Genomic DNA, 24411 nt, shown 5'->3' on the forward strand with positions numbered 1-24411 from the left:
GAATGGAGGGAGAGAATTATGTAGGGCTAGGGAGTATCTAGAAGCTTTCATATGGGGACATCTTCCCAAAGCAGGGAAGTTGTCACTTCCTGCCAGCCTGTGTAGTGTGCTCTTACAGCTGTCAGTTCTAGAGTGGCGGTCCCAACATTACACCCCTAATTCAGAGAAAGGTTAACATTCCATTCTGCCATAAAGCTCTTTTTGCTTTGTCTTGGGCTGTGCTGGGAGTGGAATTAGGTTGATGTTCGGCAAGCCTCAGATATTTGCCTAGTGCCCTGGGTTGTGAGGTATGCGATGGTGATAGTATCATGATTCATTAATAGCTACCTATGAAACAAAGGGCATACTCAGTTTATACTTTCATAGATATTGCCAAATTGCCCGCCAAAAGACTGTACCAACGCGCATGTCCTTCAGCAACATTTGAGAGCACACATCATGTCACTTAATCTTCAAACAATCTTGCAAGGACAGCAGGTAGGGGTGTTATTTGGCGTAGACTATAGTGGTGGCCCTGGGTTGTGCATTCATGCAACACTGTGGCCCTGAATTCCCATTTTACTGAAGCAAACGGTGAGGCATCTGGAGGTTAAGTTACTTGCTCAAAGCGACCCACCTGATGAGCGTCAGAGCTGGGATTCCAACCCAGGTTGCCTGACTGCAGAGCCAGTGGTAACCAGGTACGTGGCCGTCTTGAGCCTCTTAAAGCTGCAGCCCCCTTAGTGAGGAAATGGAAGGGAGGAATCAGGATACACTCCGGGCAGCGCCCTTTCTCCCTTTCCTGAACGCAAACGGAAGCCCTGCGGCTTCAGCGTTGTCCATCCTTCAGGCCCCTGTCAGTGCCTCAGTGAGAAGCCGTCTCCAGAGACAGAATAAATCAGGTAATTTGGCTCAGGAAAAGGCATTGGGGAAATAAATTGCTGTTGCACCGTGAATACAAGAAGGCAGTTAGGTAGATGGAAATAGTCACCTTTTGATTATATGAGTGAGGATTATGTACAGCAAATTTTAAGTCCAAGCTACCTTTTCCTTGGTCTCCCCCCAACCCCACTTCTAACCGCCCCCTCAAAGTGTTCAGTTGGTGTGCGCTCTGGGAACACTAATCTAACTTTTCTTATTAGCCCAGGCAAAATATAATTAGGAAGAAGCTCTTCTGCCAAAGTCAAGTCACATGCTAACGTCAAATAGAGATGATTTTTGTATATCAACTATTTTGGCTTACTTGCACCGGTATTGACTCATAATAGTATTGTATAATCTGGATTTGGCTCTATGGCTAAAAAAGATGTTAAAATTGATTTTTTTGTTACAAAAAATTTCATTTGTTTTCTCTTTTCCCTCCCCCAAATGTGGACAGGTGCACTTTCACTAAAAGGAAAAAGGTTGGATTTTTATGGCAGAGCTGACACATATGTGAGCCTGACCAACACCATTCCCGAACTCAGTCGATTCACAGTATGCGTTGACCTGCGATTTGTGGGTGCCAGATCAAATGATTGGATGGCCTTCTCCTATATTACTAAAACTACTTTCCTGGGTAGAGAAGACATAGACCTTGGACTTGCAGGAGACCATCAGGAGCTAATCGTGTACAACTTGGGCAAGACCTTTTACATCCGTTACCACCTGACTCCATTTCAGTGGCACACAATATGCTTGATATGGGACGGTGTGAAAGGCAGATTAGAGCTCTTCCTGAGTAAAGAAAGGATACTGGTAATGATCGATCAGCCACAAAACCTGGCGCCTAATGGGACGCTGGTTCTAGGACATTTTCGCAAGAAAGGGGATGACCGTGTTAAAGACATGGTTCCTAGGTTCACCAGCAGCTTGTACTACTTTCAACTCTGGGACCACATCCTGGGAAGTGAAGAGTTTATGAAGTGTTTGAGCGGAAACGTGGTTAGTTGGGAAGAAGACGTTTGGCTCATCAACAAGATCATTCCAACCGTTGACATGAGAGTGCGCTGCGGTGAGTAACTGATGAATTGTCTTCCTTAGCAAGGGTAGTGGTGGTGTAGAACTCTTCTGCTTGCTACTATAAATAACCCACTCCTAGGCCCAGGCTCTGTCTTCCTCAGAGGGGCCCAAGGTTGCCACAGTTTTGTCGTCTACTTTTTAACGTAGAGCAAATAGTACTTTTTGTCTTGTATTTTGATATGATTTCAAACTTACAGAAAAATTGCAAGAATAGGACAAAATTTTTCTATATATTCTCTACCCAGCTTCACTGTTACATTTTCCCCATATGTTTTATCATTCTCCCTCTCTCTCTGTCCCCTTCTCTTTCCCCACTCCATACACACACACACACTCTCTCTCTCTCTCTCTCTCTCTCTCTCTCTCACACACACACACACACACACACACACACTCACAAATTGTTTCTTAATAATTTAAGATTAAGTTGCAGACATAGGGCCTCATTTCCCCTAAATATCTCAGTGTGTAATTTCCTGAGAATAAGGACATTCTCTCACATAACCACAGTACAGTTGTCAAAATCAGGAAATTTAACATTGATATGGTACTAATATCTAATTCATAGTCCATATTCAAATTTAGCCAATTGTACTAATAATTTCTCTTATAGTTATATTTTACTTGGTCCAGGATCCAATTCAGGATCATACATTGCATTTAGTTATGGTGTCTCTTTAGATTCTAATGTGGAACAGACCCTTAGTTTTTCCCTGTCTTTCATGATGCCAATTTGTCTCAATACCGGTGACGGTAACTTTGATCACTTGATGTTAATGATGACAGATTTCTCCACTGCAAAGTTACTCTTTTTCCATTATAATTGAGTAATTTCCTGAGAGATATTAGGAGGCTATATCAATATCCTCTTCTTATCAAACTTTCACCCAGTAGTTTTATATCTATCGACGATTCTTGCCTCAATCACTTATTACTATGATGACTGCCAAATGACGATTTTTAGAACTCCATCATTTTTCTACATTTATTAGTTAGCATTCTATTGTGAGGGAGAGTGTTCTCTTCTACATTTACTTATTTATTCCTTCAGTTGTTTATATGTTTATATCAGCATGAATTCATGGACTCTTAGTTTATTCAATGGGTTGCAATCTGTTGCTGTCATTTATTTTATCGCTCAAATTGGCCCAGATTTGGCCAGTGGGAGTCCTTCAGTCTGGCTCTTGTGTTCTTTTGACACATTCCCATTATTTTTCGAGCACTTCCGTACTTTCTAGCACAACAAGATGTTACAGGCTCATCTTGTAGTCTTCCCACTCAGCCCAAGAATCAGCCATTTTACCAAAGAGCCCCAGTCTTTGGTATTGATAATTGATAATACCAATATTTGATATTGATAAACCAATTCATTTTTCTTTTGAGAGCAATGACGTTGTGGGAGAACTGTTAGATGGAATTCTTGTAAGAAAACTGGGTTTTTGGAATTACACATGTATTTCCTCCCTTCTTTCCAGTTTTTAGGGGGAAATATAAGGTTGATTTTCTCTGTACAACCCCACTCTCCCGTCAGATCCAATCTTCTCCATCGTCAACAGCTGCAGTCCTGAAGCGTGGGTAAAGTCACTGATAACAGCAACAAGATAGAATTTTTTCTCATTTCCTGAAATGTTCACTTATTCTTAGAAGAATAGTATTTACTGTTCTTATGGATTTGGGAGGGGGTAGCGAGGGAAGGGGGGCTAGATCCATGCCTAATAGGACTCCTGCAGACTATGGAGATAGGTTTTCACCAACGGTCTGGATGCTGTTTGAGTTAATGGCAGAGGGTTTCTGTGTTTCTTTGAGCTCAGACTAATGCAAAGGAACAGGAAAGCCATTCCTTTGAGCTACTACCTGAAGGCATTTGGTTTTTCTCCTTTCTGAAGGCTTGAAAATGAAAGAGAAAAGTCCTAGCTGGCTCTGATTACAAAAGCGAGCTACTAGGTTAAGCCTGAACAGCTCGCTCAAAGCAGTTTAAGGTAACTTTATCATTGATGGAAGGAACCAGAAGTATGGCTCTATTAAATCCATATGCTTAGCAGTGGTCTTTGAAAACCTAATCTGGCCAGTGAATTGCCATGGCCTTTCATACCACTTTGCTGGTAAATGACTAAATCTAACTGAAGTGATAAAGTGTTAGATGACCCTCATTTATTTTGCTCTTTTGTACACTTTTTAATGTACAATCTATCCTCTTGGTCTGATTAAGTCTTGGTGGGCATAATATACAAATAATCCAATACAACAAACAAGCCAAAGAAAACATAACCTAAAATGACAATCAGTAAAAGGAGTAGAAAATGTTATTTCTACTATTCAGGTTCCTTCAAATGTTCTTTCCAAACCTTAGACAGGGTTTCCTAACCTGAGGTCCAGAATGGCCTTGACAGGTGAGCAAAGCCCTTGAGATGGTACGCGCCATTCTAAAAATGCAAGATGAATTTTTTCCTCCGGAGGACAGTCTATAGTCTTCATCATATTCTAAAAAAATGTAATCGCTGCCTTTTACTAGGTCCTTGCCATGTGTCACCCATCAAATCAGTAGTGGAGCTGGGATTTGCACAAAGATCTGTCCTGTTGCAAAGCCCATTCTTTTCACCCCACACACCTTGCACGACTGCCTCGAAGGAGTCTGTGGCCCCAAAACAGTCATGAGCCACTCTCTTAGAAGCTTCCTTTGAAGAGAATTGCTGGTGTTGATAATCCACCTGGGGAAATTAAGCTACCAGCTATGGTCACTGCCTGTTCACCACTGAAGGAGCTGTAACACCATAGAATTTCTTCTACCTCCATCTTGCTGTCTGACATCTGGGGAAAATGAAGGCAGTTATCTGAATAAATAGGAGTGGTTACTACATGTCTAGCTTCAGCTTTTGCCTAATAAATTGATATTTATGGTCCATAGAGGGATTATGACCTTTCAAAACTAAATTTTAATGAACACATTGCTAGGTTACAATTCTCAATAAATCTATTTACACATAAACTATATATGTGTATATTTATGTATTCATGAGAACAAGGCTTTGGGGGAACATTTGCTGAAAACCATGAATGCTACCTGGGTTTAATAAACAAGTATTCACTGTAGTTGGAGATGTCTCAGGAATATTTAAACAGTGCAGTGATAAATAATAATCATGGCAAAGGTGCTAGTCATTAGTAATTTAGTTTTGGAGTAGTTTTTAAGCATTTTTTCTTTATTAAAAAAATCACAAATGCGATAAATGATTGTGAATAAAACAAACTCAAACAATGCAAAAATACATGAAGCATAAAGTAAAACCTACCCTGCGTCCTCTCCACAGAGGTGTCTATTTTTTTTAGAAATTTTTTTCCTATGGATTTATAATGTGTGTGTGTATGCATGGGTGTGTATGGATGTGTATAGTTAAAAAAATAAAAATAATATATGCATATGTACATATAGGTTTACAATTTGATTTATTTTAACTTAATATTATCATGGACACATCAGTAGGTTTATATCCAGCTCATCCATTTTGGGGCTTCATATATCCATTTATAGATGTACTATAATTTATTGAACTAACTCACCACGGTTGAGCATTTAAATTGCTTCCAAATTTTTGCAGTTACAAGTAATGCTACAACGAATTTTCTTGTACACACATCTCAGTATACATGGGCTTGTAATTTCATAGGACACATTATTAAACGTACAATTTTAAGAGAAAAGGATATAAGCTTTTACAATTTAAGTTGGTTTACCTTTTTTGCTAGTTATTTTATTAAGTTAACTATTCATTAAAATTGATTTAGTTTTTACAGTAAAAGTAATAGACATGCATGGTTAAAATTCAAACAATGCATAAAGATATAAATTAAAAGTCTCCTTTCTCTTCGACCCCCTTACCCCAAGTGCTTCTCTCTAAAAGTAATGATTAAAAAGTTTTTATATATCCTTGCAGAAACAATTTAAAACTTGGGTTTGTGTGCAAATATTCTTTGTTTTTCTTTTTCACAGTTGGGATCATCATCACAAGCATAGACCTCTGTATCATTTTTTTACATTCAATGATATATTTTGCAGATATTTCCATATCAGAAAGTATAGACCTACCTGATTATTTTGGGTGTAGGGGTTATGATAGAGCTATGCTATAATTTATTCAATGATCTTTCTTTGAAGGACTTTTAAGTTGTATCCAGGTTTTAGCTGTGACAAAAATCTAATGTATTTTTAAAAGGTATGGATGGTGACTGGAATTTCTTGACGTGATCATTAGGGACTGATGAGAAGCTAAAATTCCTCTCTAGGTAAATTGAGAGTAATTTCCTAATCTCAGCTCAGACACGTGATCCAACAAAGGATTTGTTCTGACTTCCTATGTATGTAGGTATGTAGATTAAATCACTCTTAGTTAATGCATTTGAGAAATCCCTTCTTGGGAAAGAATGAAGTAACATGATTTGAGTCCATTCTGCAAAATCTACCCTGTATCAAAACATAGGGTCCCTGTGTGTGTGTAGCTATCGATTTGCTAAGATTTATTAATTAATCTAATGCTCCAGCTGCTTTGAATTACTTTATGAACTAACCATTCTTAAAATATGCAGAGATTGACTATATAGTTTATGTACTTTCTAAGACCTTTGGCCCACTATTAAGCCTTCTATCCAGTTATCAGCTCTGATAGGAAAGGTTTCATTGTGATGGGCTCTTCTAGCTAAAAGGCAATTTGGTTTTGCCCCTGTACATCAGTTCTCTGTGCTATCCTCATTTTTCATCACGCAAGATAAGCAAGAGCTGTTTGTAGTTCATTCAAACCTCCTAATTTGTAGTCTCCTGCACAGGGTGACATTCGCCTATGGATTCAGAGATGGAAGCTTCTAGCCTGTCTCTCTCTCTATTGCAGGATTCATTTTTCATGTCCTTGCCTGGAAACTGAATACAGACAACATTTTGAAAACAATTTTTTTTTCTCATCATGTTAAAGATGCTCATTTCATATTTTTTCTACCCCACAGGCAGATGTGTCTGTGACAGTTTCTGGTCACCATTATCTCTCACAAATCTAATAAACACGCTCTGAATTATATTTCCAGAGGTCGTGATTGAAAGAAAAATCAGATGCAAAATGTGGGCTAGAAAAACGCAAAGATTTAATATGAGGTGATATACCCAAATCACAAGCAGAATTTGGTACCTTAGCAAATGTTCTACTTAATATTCTGTTGGCAGGTACATCCGCAACAAAATGCCTCATAAATATGCAGCTACTCTATACCTCTGTTCTCCAGCTCCCAATGATTACAATAATACAATTTGGTCTAAAGTGAAGGAGCAAATGGCAATTAAGCCCACAGGCCCCTGTGAATTAGCATGGATTATCACCACTTTAAAATACAGAGACAGCACAGCTCATGCAGGTCATTTGTGCAAGTGATCACTTGTTCACAAATGGGAACAGGATGAATGCGGCAAAACATGTTTGTAAGCCCTTCAAAGATGGAGGCCAGACTCCATGGCTTCTGTGGTCCCTGCAGTACAAATGGACATTCAGTTATCATTCAACTACCTGCACGGTGCGGGCTTTTGCATTTGCTTCTTTTAAGTTGAATTTTTATTGAGATAACTGTAGGTTCACATGCAGCTGAAGATCTCTTGTACACTTTGCCCAGTTTTCCCCAATTGTAACATTTTGTAAAACTATGGTATAGCAACCAGAATATTGACATGGATACAATCCACTGATCTTATTCAGATTTCTCTAGTTTTACTTGTACTCATTTGCGTGTGTGTGTGTGTGTGTGTGTGTGTGTGTGTGTGTGTGTGTATTGAGTTCTATACAGTTTGATCACCTGTGTAGGTTTACGTGTCCACCACCACAGTCAAGATACTGAATGGGGGCTTCCCTGGTGGCGCAGTGGTTGGGGGTCCGCCTGCCGATGCAGGGGACGCGGGTTCGTGCCCCGGTCGGGGAGGATCCCACATGCCGCGGAGCGGCTGGGCCCGTGAGCCATGGCCGCTGAGCCTGCGCATCCGGAGCCTGTGCTCCGCAACGGGGGAGGCCACAACAGTGAGAGGCCCGCGAACCGCAAAAAAAAAAAAAAAAAAAAAAAAAAGATACTGAATGGTTTCAACACTGCAACCATCCATGGTGTTGCCCTGTTATAAACACGCCCACCTCCCTCCTTCCCTTTTCCCCCACTTCTGCTTCCCACATCCCTAACCCTTGACAACTACAACTAATCTGTCCTCTGTTTGTAAAATAACTACAACTAATCTGTCCTCTGTTTGTAAAATAACTACAACTAATCTGTCCTCTGTTTGTAAAATTTTGTCATTTCAAAAATGTTAATAGGGCTTCCCTGGTGGTGCAGTGGTTGAGAGTCCGCCTGCCGATGCAGGGGACACGGGTTTGTGCCCCGGTCTGGGAAGATCCCACATGCTGCGGAGCGGTTGGGCCCGTGAGCCGTGGCCGCTGAGCCTGCACGTCCAGAGCCCGTGCTCCGCAATGGGAGAGGCCACAACAGTGAGACGCCCGCATAACGCAAAAAAAAAAAAAAAAAAGTTAATAAATGGAGTCATGAAATATGTAACCTTTAAGGATTGGCTTTTTTTTCCACTTAGCATTATTCTCTGGAGAGTCATCCAGGTTGTTGTATGTATCCATAGTTTGTTCCTTTCCATTGTAGAATAGGATTCTATGGCATGGATATATCACTGTTTGTCTAGCCATTCACCTCTTAAAAGGCATCTGGGCTGATTCTAATTTTTGCCTATTACCAAAAAAAAAAGCCTGCTATGAACATTTCTGTACAGGTTTCTGTGTGAGAATAAGTTTTCATTTCTCTGGGATAAATGCCCAAAAGTGTAATGGCTGGGCATTATGGTAGTTGCACATTTAGTTTTATATAAAACTGTCAGATTGTCTTCCAAAGTGGTTGTGTCATATTCTGTTCCACCAGCAAAGTATGAGTGGTCCAGTTTCTCTGCATCCTTGCCAGCATTGGGTGTTGTCACTATTTTCCAATTTTACTCATCCTAGTAAGTGTGTAGTGATTTTCATTGTGTTTTGTTTTTTTTTTTTTTTTTGCAGTACGCCGGCCTCTCACTGTTGTGGCCTCTCCCGTTGCGGAGCACAGGCTCCGGACGCGCAGGCTCAGCAGCCATGGCTCACGGGCCCAGCCGCTCCACGGCATGTGGGATCTTCCCAGACCGGGGCAGGAACCCGTGTCCCCTGCATCGGCAGGCGGACCCTCAACCACTGCGCCACCAGGGAAGCCCTTCATTGTGGTTTTAATTTGCATTTCCCTGATGCCTAATGATGTTGAATATCTTTTCCTGTGATTATTTGCCATCTGTATAACCTCTTCAGTGAACTATTCATGTCTTCTACCGATTTTTCTCTCTTTCTTTTTCATTGAAGTATAGTTAATTTACTATGATGTGTTAGTTTCAAGTGTACAGCAAAGTGATTCAGTTATACATGTATATATTCTTTTTCAGATTCTTTTCTATTATAGGTTATTACAAGATATTGAGTATAGTTCACTGTGCTATACAGTAGGTCTTTGTTGTTTACCTGTTTTATATATAGTAGTGTGTGTATGTTAATCCCAAACTCCTAATTCATTGCACATTTTTTTCATTGGATTTTTTATTTTTAATGTGGAGTCTTGAGAGTTCTTTATATATTCTAGTCCTTTGTTGGATATATGCTTTGCAAATATTTTCTCCTAATCTGTAGATTACTCTTTTATCCTTTTCACGTGGGCTTTCACCAAGCAAAAGCTTTTAGTTTTGGTGAAGTACAATTTATTGATTTTTCTTTTTGTGGATCATGCTTTTGGTGTCAAGTCTAAGAACTCTTTGCTTGGTGTTAATTTGTATCCTCCAACCTTACTGAACTCACTTTTAAGTCCCAGGAGGTTTTTTGTGTTTTAGGTTTTTTTAGGTTCCTCGAGATTTTCTACATGGACAATCACATAATCTGCAATGCCTTTTTTTTTTAACATCTTTATTGGAGTATAATTGCTTTACAATGGTGTGTTAGTTTCTGCTTTATAACAAAGTGAATCAGTTATACATATACATATGTTCCCATATCTCTTCCCTCTTACGTCTCCCTCCCACCCTCCCTATCCCACCCCTCTAGGTGGTCACAAACCACCTACCTGATCGCCCTGTGCTATGTGGCTGCTTCCCACTAGCTATCTATTTTACGTTTGGTAGTGTATATATGTCCATGCCACTCTCTCACTTTGTCACAGCTTACCCTTCCCCCTCCCCATGTCCTCAAGTTCATTCTCTAGCAGGTCTGTGTCTTTATTCCCGTCTTACCCCTAGGTTCTTCATGATCTTTTTTCTTTTCTTAGATTCCATATATATGTGTTAGCATACGGTATTTGTCTTTCTCTTTCTGACTTACTTCACTCTGTATGACAGTCTCTAGGTCCATCCACCTCACTACAAATAACTCAATTTCATTTCTTTTTATGGCTGAGTAATATTCCATTGTATATATGTGCCACATCTTCTTTATCCATTCATCTGTTGATGGACACTTAGGTTGCTTCCATGGATCTTTAATCCCTATGGATCCTGGTTAAAAAGCTACTGACATTTGATTGGATTACCTCTATTTGGGATATGAGTGATTATTTAAGGAATATTGTTTCAGGGCATGGCTGTAATTGGGATCCACATTGGGTTTCAATGCCTAGGCTTGCAAGGGTGCCTTCATGTTTTGCTTTAGCACTGTGATTCTCTCTTCTAAAATTTGTGTCTGACTATTTTAGGTGATAGCTTTCTCTTGAGCAGTTCAGCATTTGCAGAACTTGGCTTTTATTATCTAAATTTGCTAATTCTTGATTCTTTTAGGTAGAGTCTCTTCTTTCTCCAGGGTTTGTGATGATTCTGTGTAAATTGAGGGCATGCACTTATGGGTACTGGATAATTGAAGCACTAGCACACACTGTCTTATTTCTTCTCTACATATTTCACCGGTGGAAATCTCATCTCAACACTGAACCTCTCTGGGCCTAATATCTCAATGACGGGATTGAATACAATCTCCAACACAGTGCTAAAATTCTGTGATTTAATTAAGGAAGATTTGAGTTTTTATTAATAAAGACTTTAGAGGAAAAACCTTGAGACAGTAACGTCTCTGGAAAAAAACCACTTTCATCTGAAAGATTCAATGGGAGGTTTGCTGAATTATACAAATCCAGGTTTTAAGTTAAAATGAACGTTGCATTCATTCCTAGGAGATATCTGGTACTTAAAATGCCACCTGTTTGGCAATTTTGTTCAACTCATTTGTTTTTCTTTTTCTCAGTCTTATGCTTCTTTTTGAGATGCTTACGGGAAGTGTCAATAACAATTAACATCTATAGCTCAGCCCTCTCCAGATAAAAATATCACGCCTAACTCCCATCCTCCGTGTTCTAATAAGAGTTTACTCGTTATGGATTTCTCTAACGGTGCTATTTGAATGCTGGATCAAAGAAGATTACTTAAGCTTTTGTGTTATGTAGTGTTTTATTGTCTTCCTAGAAAGTTAACGCAGCTCAATCATTAATCATTTGTAAAGGAATGGGAATTGTGAAATCTTCTCTCAACAATTAGTGCATTCATAGGGAGTGATTCAGGCCCTGGGATGCCACACTCTTCAAATGTGATATAAGTGACACTGTAACAGGTTTGCTAAGCCAGTTGGCTGTGGTAAAGCCATCTGCAAAAATGGGAGCCAAGATCCTGACAATTCTCTTTTTACTTGCAGTTATGGAAAAATTTGAATGCAGAAGCTTGAAATAAATATCGTGCTGCTGAAATGTACCGGTTTCTTGATACTGCCTAATAGGATGTGAATCTCTGATAATTGAAACGATGCTGTAAAATTAAGTAAAAAAGTACTTCTCATATCACTTTGAGTTTTCTTTTTATAAATGTGTGAACTTTTGTCTACTCATCTATACAGTTAGTTGCAGGTTTCTGATCGTCACTCATTCTACTTGCTGATGACCACGAAATCCCAAAGAATATCCCCCACACATCTCAGAATTTCTATATATGCAAATTAAAAGTAATTTTCATGCTCGAGACAGTGAAATAAGTTAGTAGATTGTCTACCACCATAATTATTCCTACATCATAGGTATTATGCTTCCCAGGTAGATAAATTCAAAATGCTAATTTCCCAACGGTAAATACGCATGATTTCATTTTGGGTGATTTGAACTGGTAAAAAATTATGACTCAGTGTTGAGTTTTACCATGCACCATTTTCACTTGGATGTTCCACCATCATTCCAAATTCCACTTATCTGAGCCTGAAGCGGGTGTTTTTCTTCCGAGTGAGGCTGCCCTCCCAATTTTCCTATTTCTATGAATATCACCACTGTTCTCCAAGTAGCCCAAAAGCAAAAGTCAAGTTCTCTGACATTTCTCTGTCTTCATCTCTTAAACCTCTTCACTAACATAAACTGTCATGTCAATTCTTCCTTTGCAATAGCTGTAGGATTAGGGTTCCCCACACTAGTCTCATCTCATTCCAAGCCTTCATCATTTCCACTTGTTCAGTTAGCCTGCAAATATTTATTGGACATCTACCACATGCCAGGCCCTGTACTAGGCACTGGGAATGTAATGGTGAGCAAGCAAAGAAAGATGAAGGCCCTACCCATAAAGTGTAGTGAGGAAGACAGGTATTAATAAGCACACACACATGAAAAACTGCATCTGTGACAAGTACTATGAAGAAGAGGTGTGAGGGTTGTCATAAGAGGTATGTCATAAGAGCCTAGAATAGATTGGTTTGACCTAGTTATGGAGGCAAAGGAAGGCAGTCTTCCCTAAAAAGTGATGCATGAGCGAGATCTGGAGGCAGAATAGAAGTTAATCAGATGAAGAAGGGTGGGAAGATCATTCTAAGTAGAGGCAACAGGACATGCAGTAGTCTTGTGGTGGGAAAATAATGCCAAGTGTTGCAGGACTAAAATGAGGCTGCCGGGCTGAAGCCCAGAAAACAAGGGAGAAGCTTAGTACAAACTGAGGCTGGAGAGGCAGGTAGAGCCCAAACCATGCATAGTTTTTTTAGGCTCTATTAAGAAAACTTTTTAATCCTATGAGTAATACAAGGCCACTAATGGGAGCTGAGTATGTGAAGGTGTGTGTGTATGTGTGAGAGACACGTGATCAAATCTGCATGTCAAAAAGATCATTCTGATTGCATTATGGAACAGATTGGAGGGGCCCCAAGAGTAGAGGCAGAATCTAGTTGGGAAGCTACTGTAGTAGTCCAGGTGAGAGATTGATGGTGGCTTGGTCAGAGTGGTAAGTGATAAAGGTGAGGCTAAACAGGTGGAGTAAAGAGCTATTTAGCAGGTAAGATCCATAGGACAAGATTATGGATTGGCTATAGCAGGTGAGAGGAAATGAAGGAGACAGAGGGAGAGGGTTTTGGCTTACACAATTAAATGTATGATTCACTGTGGGAATACTGAAAGAGAACCCAGTTTGGAGAGAGTTCAAGTTGGGGCATATTGAGTTGAGGTGTTAATGAGATATCCAAGAGATGATGTCAAGTAAGCAATTAGTTATGTAAATGTGGAGCTCAGAATAGAGATCTGATCTAGAGATATAACTTTGAGATTCATCTGTATATATGTGTAAGTTGGAATCCTAGATGTGAAGAAACTATAGAGGGACTTCCCTGGTGGCGCAGTGGGTAAGACTCTGTGCTCCCAATGCAGGGGGCCCAGGTTCGATCCCTGGTGGGGGAACTAGATCCCACATGCACGCTGCAACTAAGAGTTCGCGTGCCACAACTAAGGAGCCTGCATGTGTCAACTAAGACCTGGTGCAGCCAAAATAATTAATTAATTAAAAAAAAAAAGAAATTATAGAGTGAGAAGAAAAGAGGTGCTGGGACCAAGCCTTGGGGAGCCCTGATATTTAATGGCCAGGTGAAATAGGATGTGTCTGCAAAGGTGATAGCCAGAAGGAGTGGTCAGAGAAGTAGGAGAAAAACCAAGAGTGCGTTATGTCATAGAAGTCAACTCAAAGAATATCTTAAGAAGGAGGGAGTGGTCAACATTATCAAAAGCTGTTGAAAGGTCAAGTGAGATGAGGACTGAAAAGGTATCCATTGTATTTGTCTACATGGAGGCCATTGGTGGCCTTAGTGAGTGCTCTTCAGTTGAATGATGATGGCAGAAGCCAGATTACTGTGGGCTAAAGAATGGGTCAGGGGGGGCTTCCCTGGCGGCGCAGTGGTTGGGAGTCCGCCTGCTGATGCGGGGGACGCGGGTTCGTGCCCCGGTCCGGGAGGATCCCACGTGCCGCGGGGCGGCTGGGCCCGTGAGCCATGGCCGCTGAGCCTGCGCGTCCGGAGCCTGTGCTCCGCGGCGGGAGAGGCCACGACAGTGAGAGGCCCGCGTACCGCCAAAAAAAAAAAAAAAAAAAAAAAAGAATGGGTCAGGGGAGCATGAAGACAGCCAGTAGAGATCAATTTTCTTTAAAGAAGTTTGGGTGTGATGGGGAGCAGAGTGACAGGGCAGTACCTGCAGAAGGATGTGGTTTTTTTTAAATCTTATTTATTTATTTTTGGCTGCTTTGGTTCTTTGTTGCTGTGCATGGCTTCCTCTATTTGCGGCGAGCGGGGGCTACTCTTCGTTGCGGTGTGCAGGCTTCTCACTGTGGTGGCTTCTCTTGTTGCAGAGCACGGGCTCTAGGCACGTGGGCTTCAGTAGTTGTGGCACATGGGCTCAGCAGTTGTGGCACACGGGCTTAGTTGCTCCACGGCATGTGGGAATCTTCCCGGGCCAGGGCTCGAACCCGTGTGCCCTGCATTGGCAGGCGGATTCTTAACCACTGTGCCACCAGGGAAGCCCGGGGTTTTTTATGTTTTATTGCAACAGACTGGAACATGTTTTAAATCAGGAGGGGAAGGCTCCTTAGGGAAAGGAGGGATGACTGTTGGTGTCAGCTTTCTGAGACGGTAGCACAGCTAAGTTTCTACCTGATGACTTCCTTTGTTTTTTTCCTATGAAATAAGAGGAAAAGGTTACTTGATAAACATGTGAGGGTAAAGTTTGAGAATGGGGAAGGTTTTCAGTAGTTATTGCAGAGAGTAGGAGCATAAATTGACCAGAGAAAAGTGGTAGGCTGGATGGGCAGTGTGAAAAGCTTATTTGAAGTTGGTGATCATGAATTTATAGACATACTAATTTATCCTCCTGTGTGACTGTGCCCATCATTACATTAGAATGCAGGAAGAAAATATTGTGAAACTTCTGTTTATATTTATTTTTATCATATTCTTTTTTTTTTTTTTTGCGGTACGCGGGCCTCTCACTGTTGTGGCCTCTCCCATTGTGGAGCACAGGCTCCGGACGCGCAGGCTCAGCGGCCATGTCTCACGGGCCCAGCCGCTCCGCGGCATGTGGGGTCTTCCCGGACCGGGACACGAACCCGCGTCCCCTGCATCGGCAGGCGGACTCTCAACCACTGCGCCACCAGGGAAGCCCTATCATATTCTTTTGGCATATTTTGAGTATGTTTTTAATGTACATAATGTAAATTTATTATACATATGTATACATTATTATATATAATGTAATATATAATAATATATGTATATTTATGTAAATATATATACATAAATGGCATATGTTAAAGAAATTTTAATCTTGGGGTCCCAGATCAAAACATTTTCAATTTATAGTACTGAGATGAATAATAGGCATTTGACAACAGTTAATCATTTTTTGAGCACTTCCTATATGCCAGGTGCTATGCTAAGTATTTTACATGCATTAACTCAATTCTCAAAACAATTTTTTAAGGTCGGTGTTATTATCTCACATTACAGAGGAGGAAACTGAAACACAGAGAGGTTAGCTAACTAGTCCACGATTACATAATGAATAAATGAGGGAGCCAGGATTTAAAAATACATCTATTTGAATCCAAAGCTGGTCCTCCTTTTTTTGGAAGACTTTAACCACACAATCCCATTTCTGTCATAGATATAGGACCGTTCAAGTCATCTATTTCTTCTTAAGCGAGTTTGACCACTTGTCTTTCAAGAAATTGGTTCGTTTCCCAAAGTTAATCCTCTTACTCAGTGTGCTACTCTAGTATGCACCCCTCTTTTAGGAGTGCCTATATTTTTTTATGGAGACACGATGGAATGGATATCCTTCTACCTGTTACTTAACCAGGGCATTATGAGAACCATATATAGATTTTGGAAAGCAGAAAATCATCTTAAGAAAAACCAAGTAAAAAAAAAGAAAGAAGGAAGGAAGGAAGGAAGGAAAGAAAGAAAAAGAAAGAAAGAAAGAAAGAAAGAAAGAAAAAGAAAAATCAAGTACAGTTGGCCCTTGAACAATGTGGAGATTAGGAATGTCAACCCTCCAGAGCAGGGAAAATCACGTTACAATTTTTTTGTTTTGGCTGCGCCCCGTGGCATGTGGGATCTTAATTCAAACCCTGCACCCCCTGCAGTGGAAGCGCAGAGACTTAACAACTGGACCACCAGTGAAGTCCCCCCATTACAACTTATAGTTGGCCCTCTGTATCTGTGATTTCTCCACATCCGCTCTTCCACATCTGAGGATTCAGCCAACCGTGGATTGTGTAGTACTGTAGTATTTACTATTGAAAAAAAAATTGCGTATAAGTGGACCCACACAGTTCAAACCCTATAATTCAAGGGTCAGCTGTAATCACATGATTTGATTTATATCTGATACTTATCTCCTCTTAAAAATGTGAAAAACCATTATAGAGCTGTTTCTTAAATTGTCTCTGACTTCTAAAGTTGAATCCAAAGTGACACATGCTTTGTAATTTTTCAGTTGTTTCTGAAAATATAGCAATTCAGGCAACAACTACAACTCTTTCACAGCAAATAGATTTGACAACACCACTCCAAGTTACTGGACTAAAACCACAAAAGACAGTATATTCTTCTACCGTGGAGTCTAAAAGCATGCCTGTATTTGCAACTGATTATACAACCAGATCGTATTCCAATACAACATCTCCACCTCTGTAAACAATGACTGCACCAATTTTTAAAAAGACATCCATAGCTGAGACAGCTACATTCGCAGCAGACATTTTGTCTACTTCAGCATCCATTGCTCTGTCTACCAAGAGTACCTCCATAGGCCCTACTGCCAATTCCATGAAAATAAGTAAATCCCCATCTTCAGAGAGCACAAGGAGAACAAAAATGGCTGAATCCATTGCTACTGAGACCTTTCATCCGACAGTAGCTACTAATTTTCTGTACACGTGTGGATTTACCAAGAGTTAATTACATTCAAAACTTCAGTGACTGGATCTCAATCGGCTTTTAGGAGGACAACATATTTATTCTCATCTATTGAGTCGACATCCATGTCTACAACATCTTGACCCAAACACAAATCCACAGGTATGGGGGCACTCCCTATCTCCACAGCTAGCCAGGAGCTTCTTTTTTTTTTTTTTTTTTTTTTTGTGGTATGCAGACCTCTCATTGTTGTGGCCTCTCCCATTGCGGAGCACAGGCTCCGGACACGCAGGCTCAGCGGCCATGGCTCATGGGCCCAGCCGCTCCGCGGCATGTGGGATCTTCCCAGACCAGGGCACGAACCCGTGTCCCCTGCATCGGCAGGTGGACTCTCAACCGCTGCGCCACCAGGGAAGCCCTAGCCAGGAGTTTCTTGCATCTACAGCTGCTGGAAGTGTACCTCAGTCCACGGTGGACCAGACTTCAGCTACAGCTACTCACGTTGGGACTGGATCAGCACTGCCACCTGAGTCTGTGCTCCTCTCCACAGCTGTTCCAGTGGATTCTGTATTTCCTAGAAATCAGACGGCATCCACATTGGCAACAACTGATATGGAAATACCCTTTACAGTTTATTCAACTAGGTCTATTGAAATGACACCTGCGCTAAGAACAGTTGAAACAGAGCTGGCATTTACAGATTTCCAGGATGTCTCTTCACCCAGAGTGGAGGGCACAATATCTACCTCTGTGCCAAAAGAGGCCTCTTCCGTGGCCCTTTCTTTTAGGACATCCTCTCCATTCACCAGAGCTCAGAGTGTACAGACAGTTATTGATGCTGAGACTCCACATGCAGCCTTGACTACTGGGATCACACTTGCACCTACAGTGGCTGGAACTATGCTTTACCCCACAATCACTGGGCCAGTATATACCCAGAATACACCCCCTGGTGGTGAAAACATGCTTCCTCTGATTTCCACTAGATCAGCTTCCACATCCAAGGTGTCTGAGTCTGGTCCCACATCAGTAACTGATGAAGGTAACCATCTATCCTCCACCAATGAGATCATTTGGACTTCCAGGCCAGAACAGACCCTGTTGACATCAGCATTCCATGGGAGTACTTCTAATACAGAGCATTCATCCACAACTGCTAATATTATCATCCAACCAGAAGCATCCACAGAGAGTGAGGCCACGACCACCGCTGATGTTACTACCGACAGATATACAGCAGTTCTATCCAAATTGACATCTCCGTGGTTTGCTAATTTCTCCACAGTTTCTGGAGCCACACCTGTAACCAAACTGCCTGAGTGTAAACTTATCAGCTTACTACTAAAACCCACCTCTATGTCCACAGTAGCTGTAAATGAACTTCTTTCAACACCAAGGGAGACAGTTGTTCCACCAGTAGATAGAATATCTACCCTTGCTTATGTTGAACCAAATTTCTACTGTTCTGAGAACACGCAAACAGAGACAAATGGTACAATTGCATCTGGAGAGACAATAGCCCCTGTTGCAGGGTCTGCAACAGCACAAAGATTCAGAACTGCTGTGACAAGGAAAGAAACCACTTTCCATTTTCTTAAGGGAAAATAGACTGTAGCAGCGACAACCGAGGTTTCTCCATTTGCAACGATACTGGAAGCAACAGATGAATCTGTTTCCCCACTTCCTGATATGGAGAAACTGACTACCCAATTGGATAATACAACTGCAACTACTGAAGCGAGAGAAAGTTGGCTTTCTACAAAATCGGTGAAAACCACACCTAAGAATTCACCTAATGGAACTACAGAAATCTTTAATTCCACCCACATCTACACAGCACATTGGACTTCAGAGACTCTACCTGAGGGGAATCCAGCTCCATCTCCCACTTCTGGGAGCACAGAGACATTTTCTGAACCCCTGGGTGCTTCCAGCACAAGGATACTGAGGACGAGTTTTGCCACTATCCCTATAGACAGGACAGCTGTGTCCTTGACTGCTGGTGCCTTGTTTCCACAGCCTATAGCCACGCATTCCTCAGCAACCCCTGTGCCTATTACCCTTGTGTTCTCACTGCCGGTTAATGTCTCTGCTGTCACCTCTATGGTGCTGTCTGAGGAGACTAAGGTTACCATGCCTGGGCCTTCTACATTGGCCAGGGCTTCCTCCACATCTCTGCCCTCAGATATCTCAACTCTGTCATCAGCTGCAGTGACCACAGCATCGATGCCGCCATTGGATCAGAGCACTTCCACAGCCAGCGGTACCGTGCCTTCTCACAGAGACTCCATCCACACCACTTCAGAGGCCACAGGGATCTCTGTCAGGATGACACCCACGGCGGTTCCCTCTCTGGCAGAAACTCTAGTCCCCTCGCTGAGGCCTCCCACTCCTGTGGCAACTAAGGCTGAGACCACCATTCTGTCCCCGTCAGCTGACACGGTAACCCCTTCCACACCCACTCTTGGCTGCTCTAAAGCTCTCCCTGACAACACTCGTGTTGTGTCCTCCACTCATGTAACCTCAACTATGTCTACACCATTAGCAACCCAACCCATAGCTCAAGTGGAGGCGACTTCTACCCCTGCTCTCAGCTTTCCATACACTTTCAGTGGTAGTGGACATGTTGTTAGCTTGGCTACCGGCACCACAGACATTTCCATTGTTGATGACACTATGCCCTCACACATCTCTGCCAACAAGCTTATTACTTCGCTCTATGGTCACATTTCTCAATCTTCCACACATCTTGTAAACACACTGGTCCCCACCTTATTAGAGACTGACATTTCTACCTTATCTTCTGACAAGGAGCAGATGACCACCTCCCTGGGAAAGACCCCTAGAACTCTGAAGGTGACAGAAATGTCCTCATCAAAGAATCCTCTTATTTCAGACTCCCACAGTACTTCATCCTCGGAAATGACAAACACAGGATTTGCTGAGGGCATGAAAATTTCCAGTCACCAAACACATTCACTTTCAGAGACTCCGTTTGTGACTCCACCTAATGAGAGTCCAACTTCATCTCCCACTTCTGGGAGCGCGCACACTCCACCTACCTCAACAGCAGATGTCCACATTTCAGAAACGCCTCCCAGTCTTGGGAGGACAGCTCTCCCTTCACAAGCTCTGACAATGACCACGCTTTTGTCTCCTGAAAAAGAGAGCGTGAGTGCCCTCTCAGTATATACTCCCAGGACTGAGAAAAAGGTAGTAAGCACTACCTCTGTGACTCACCCGTTCTCACACCGCCAGGATACTTCATCTGCAGATACCATAACTTCTGGGACAACCAGGATATCAAATCCTGTAAACGATAACACAGCTCCTTCACACTTGCTTTCATCTAGGACTCAACCTGAGGTGTCTTCAGTTGCCTCTCCTATTTCTGAAAGCACACAGACCTCCTCTGAGACTCCGTCTCTTTCCACAGCTCGACTATCTAATGCCAATTTTACAACTATGTCTCCTGACAGGATCGTTACAGCCCTTTCTGCTCCAAATGTACCTACAGCACTTCTTGGGAAAACCGCTATGGCAACGTCCATTCCCATCTACCAGAGGTCCCCACGGCCAGTTAGTGTCACTGCCTTCACCTCCAAAAGCATTTCTGACACTCCCACGGTACTAATGACTGAATCTTCTAAAACAGCGCTCGCAGATTGTTTGAAAAGTCTTTCTGTAGCCACTTCTGGACCTGTGGCTGAGATGTCCTCAATGTCAGCTAATGACTCTGCGTTTCCACCTTCTGCTGTTTCTTCTGATGCTTCCACAACAGGTGGATCATTCTATACTTATTGTCTTCAACTACCCCCAGGCCTTCTATGACCGTGCAAACATTGACATTGGATGTCACACCTGTGACATATGCTGGGTCTACTTCAAAAAGCACCGTGGCTTCCTGTGCTTTCACTACTTCAGAAATAACCGAGGTGTCCTCCAGGATCACACCTACATCCTTATCCTCCCCAACAGAGCCAACTTCTCCTTCTGTGAAAACTATTCCGACCACTATAATGGCTGGGATAGTGACTACATTTGTAAGCACACCTGCCTCTCCTCTACTCAGTTCTAAGAACATGAAGGTATTTCGTCCATTCCAAAGAGCACATTTTCACCATTTCTATCAACAACACGACAACCATCACAACGATATGAGGCCACCACTCTGGGCATATTCTCTGGGATTACTAATAGCTCTCTGTCTACTGTAAGCAGTGGTAAAGTAACGGTTCTCACAAATACTTATTCCAGAATTGCCACCCCTGAAAGTGTGCTTTCATCTACTCCCTCAGAAAATCCCCATACTTCCTTGAATATTCAGGTTTCCCCCTCTTTGACTGGCTTTAAGAGCACTCCAGGACCCACAAAAAGTGTAAAATCCACCACTTACCATTCTTCAAGTACAGAAGAGATGACTTCCTTGTCAGAAAATACTTCAACAGCCGGGACAAAAGGTGCCACGTCTGTGAATGCACCTGTTTCATACCCTCCCTGGATTCCATCCAGTACAGCTCCACCCTCTTTGACATCATTTCTGTTTTCACCTCAAAGTACTGAAGCCGAGTTCTCTACTCCAAAGACTTCTTTTCCTCCTACATCCCAAATGGTTAATAATGGTTGAATGGTTGAATTGACCGCACCCGGTCTATTGGTGCCATGCTTCTACCTAGCCCTACAACAACATCTACATGGAGCAGAATCCCAGCTGCATCAGCATCCCCGACATTAGTTCCTCCTAAGCCCACACAGGACTCCGTTTTACATACAGCCACCACTACATCCACTGCTACTGGAGCCCCATCTCCACTCATACCCACTGGAGTAACACATCCTTCTACAGCAACTGTGTCTTCACTACCGCCTTCCTCTTTTGAGACAACCTGGCCTGACTCCACACCTTCCTTTTTATCTATGGAAACTTTGACTTCACCGATTGCTGTTAAGTCCAAAGTTATGTTCCGCAATATATCACAGAATGCGTGCACAATGGGATGTGTGTTCTCCAAGGGAGCCAGTTCTCTGAAGGCAGAAAGGTAAAAAGAAGGGTACAGGTATTTCTTATTTATTTATTTATTTTTTGCGGTACGTGGGCCTCTCACTGTTGTGGCCTCTCCCGTTGTGGAGCACAGGCTCCGGACGTGCAGGCTCAGCGGCCATGGCTCACGGGCCTAGCCGCTCCGCGGCATGTGGGATCTTCCCGGACCGGGGCACGAACCCGTGTGCCCTGCATCGGCAGGTGGACTCTCAACCACTGCGCCACCAGGGAAGCCCTAATCTCCTTATTTTTAATTACAGTTTCCTTCTACAATATTGAAATGAGCTTCTCTGTCTTTGATGAAGAGCTAAGGATCCCTATTACCAGGGTTGTAAAAGAATTTGCAAAAAATTGGTGAATAATCTTTTGAATATTTATGCTACCTAAAAAATACGTGAAAAAATATGACTGAGTAGATTAAAACTAGGCTACACTTTTTTTCTACCCATAATACATTTCACAGCAAATTGGTTTTGATTATTTTTGCTGCAAATTTATCCACTCTGTAATCAACACCATGAGGTTGTATGAGGTCTCTCTTTCATAGTGCAAATGCTAAAAGCTTTTATGGGATGTTATTATTTTAATTGGTTTAGAACTGTACATTTCCCTCCACTGACATGAATTCTGGGTCTTTGCCAAATTTCCCTATTTGGGGAACCTAGGAGAGCCGTGATAACATAGCGTATGCCATTATACTTAAAATATTTTTGTTTTCTGCATTTTCATTTCTTCTCTCTTTTACATAAGAGGTGTTTCAGTTATCCTTACATTTTTCTGATAATAAGAGTAATACGTAAAAAATTCAGAGACTAAAATCTGAAACCCAGAAAGTAAATATCCTCCCTAATATCGCTTCTTGTATTAACTCCTCTTACCAGTTTAAAGTATATTCTTTCAGATTTTTTCTATACATATAATAACAGTGATCCATGTGTGTTCTTTTACAAAAGTAATTAGAATCAGTAATTACGCTATTCGGCAACTTGCTTTCTTTTCACTTAACCCTGTATCTTTGAGCACATTCATGCTGGTAAATATAGATCTACCTCATATACTTCAACAGGATTTCACTGGATGGTTGTATTGTAGTATTTCTTTTTAATCCAGGCATCTTTTTGTGGACATTCAGGTTGTTTCTATTTTTTTCTCTACTTGGAAACAATGCTGACAATGATGCCCTTGCAATAAATTTGGGGGGCACTTGAGTATTTCTGTAGGATAAATTCCTAGAACTGGAATAGCTGGATCAAAGGACATGAATGTTTCACATTTTAATAGCTATCACTAAGTGACCTCCCACCAACAGTAAACGATGATGTCTGTTTTCCCTCTCTCCCCATCAGCATTTATTTTCAAGTATATACGACATGATTATAAGTGCTTGAAAATGGGGGGGTATATTCATCCACCAGGGCTGCCATAACAAAATATGATGCACTAGGTGGTTTAAATGACAGACTTTTCTTTTGTTTTCTTTTTAATTGAGGTATAGTTGACATACGACACTGGGTCAGCTTCGGGTGTATAGCAAAGTGGTTCAGTTATGTGTATGTTATTTTACAGACATTTATTTTCTTACAGTTCTGGAGCTTGGAAGTCCGAAATCATGGTGCTGGCAGGGTTGGTTTCTGGTGAGGCGTGTCTCCTTGGCTTGTAGATGGCCACCTTCTCACTGTATCCTCCCACATGGCATTTTCTGTGTGTGTGTACGCAGAGAAAGAGAGATCTCTGGTGTCTCTTCCTCTTATTATAAGGACACCAGTCCTATCAGATTAGGGCTCCACCCTTATGACCTCATTTAGCCTTAATTACCTCCTTAAAGGCCCTATTTCCAAATACAGTCACACGAAGGGGTTAGAGCTTCAACATGAATTCTGGGGGGACACAGTTCATCCCATAACAATAGGTGAAATGTAAATTGAAAAGCTGAGTGGAGAGATGGAGATGTTGAACCAACCGAAATAATGAATGCAGCTTAATGATCACATCATCTCAGGTAACGTTGCTGGGTTAAGAAAGAGCAGCAGGAATCCTCAAACTGATATGTTTTATCTTTTACAGTTGACTTCTATATTTCAGGACAGTGAATCTGTTCTTGCTAATCTGGCTGTTCAAATTAAATCAGGT

General features: G+C 41.8%; 1 protein-coding gene across 1 annotated transcript in view; it reads left to right on the forward strand.

Annotated features, from left to right (window-relative positions):
* The first annotated feature begins 730 nt into the window (after positions 1 to 730).
* Positions 731 to 24411, forward strand: part of ADGRG4 (adhesion G protein-coupled receptor G4) — a 75336-nt gene continuing 51655 nt past the window's right edge. The window contains 11 exon segments of the mRNA XM_065900270.1: positions 731 to 881; positions 1358 to 1972; positions 16819 to 17277; positions 17280 to 17439; positions 17663 to 21036; positions 21039 to 21323; positions 21326 to 21852; positions 21894 to 22192; positions 22537 to 22635; positions 23866 to 23920; positions 24346 to 24409. Coding sequence (XP_065756342.1) covers positions 731 to 881; positions 1358 to 1972; positions 16819 to 17277; positions 17280 to 17439; positions 17663 to 21036; positions 21039 to 21323; positions 21326 to 21852; positions 21894 to 22192; positions 22537 to 22635; positions 23866 to 23920; positions 24346 to 24409 — 6088 coding nt within the window.

The sequence above is a fragment of the Phocoena phocoena genome, chromosome X, assembly GCF_963924675.1.
Source record: "Phocoena phocoena chromosome X, mPhoPho1.1, whole genome shotgun sequence".
NCBI lineage: Eukaryota > Metazoa > Chordata > Mammalia > Artiodactyla > Phocoenidae > Phocoena > Phocoena phocoena.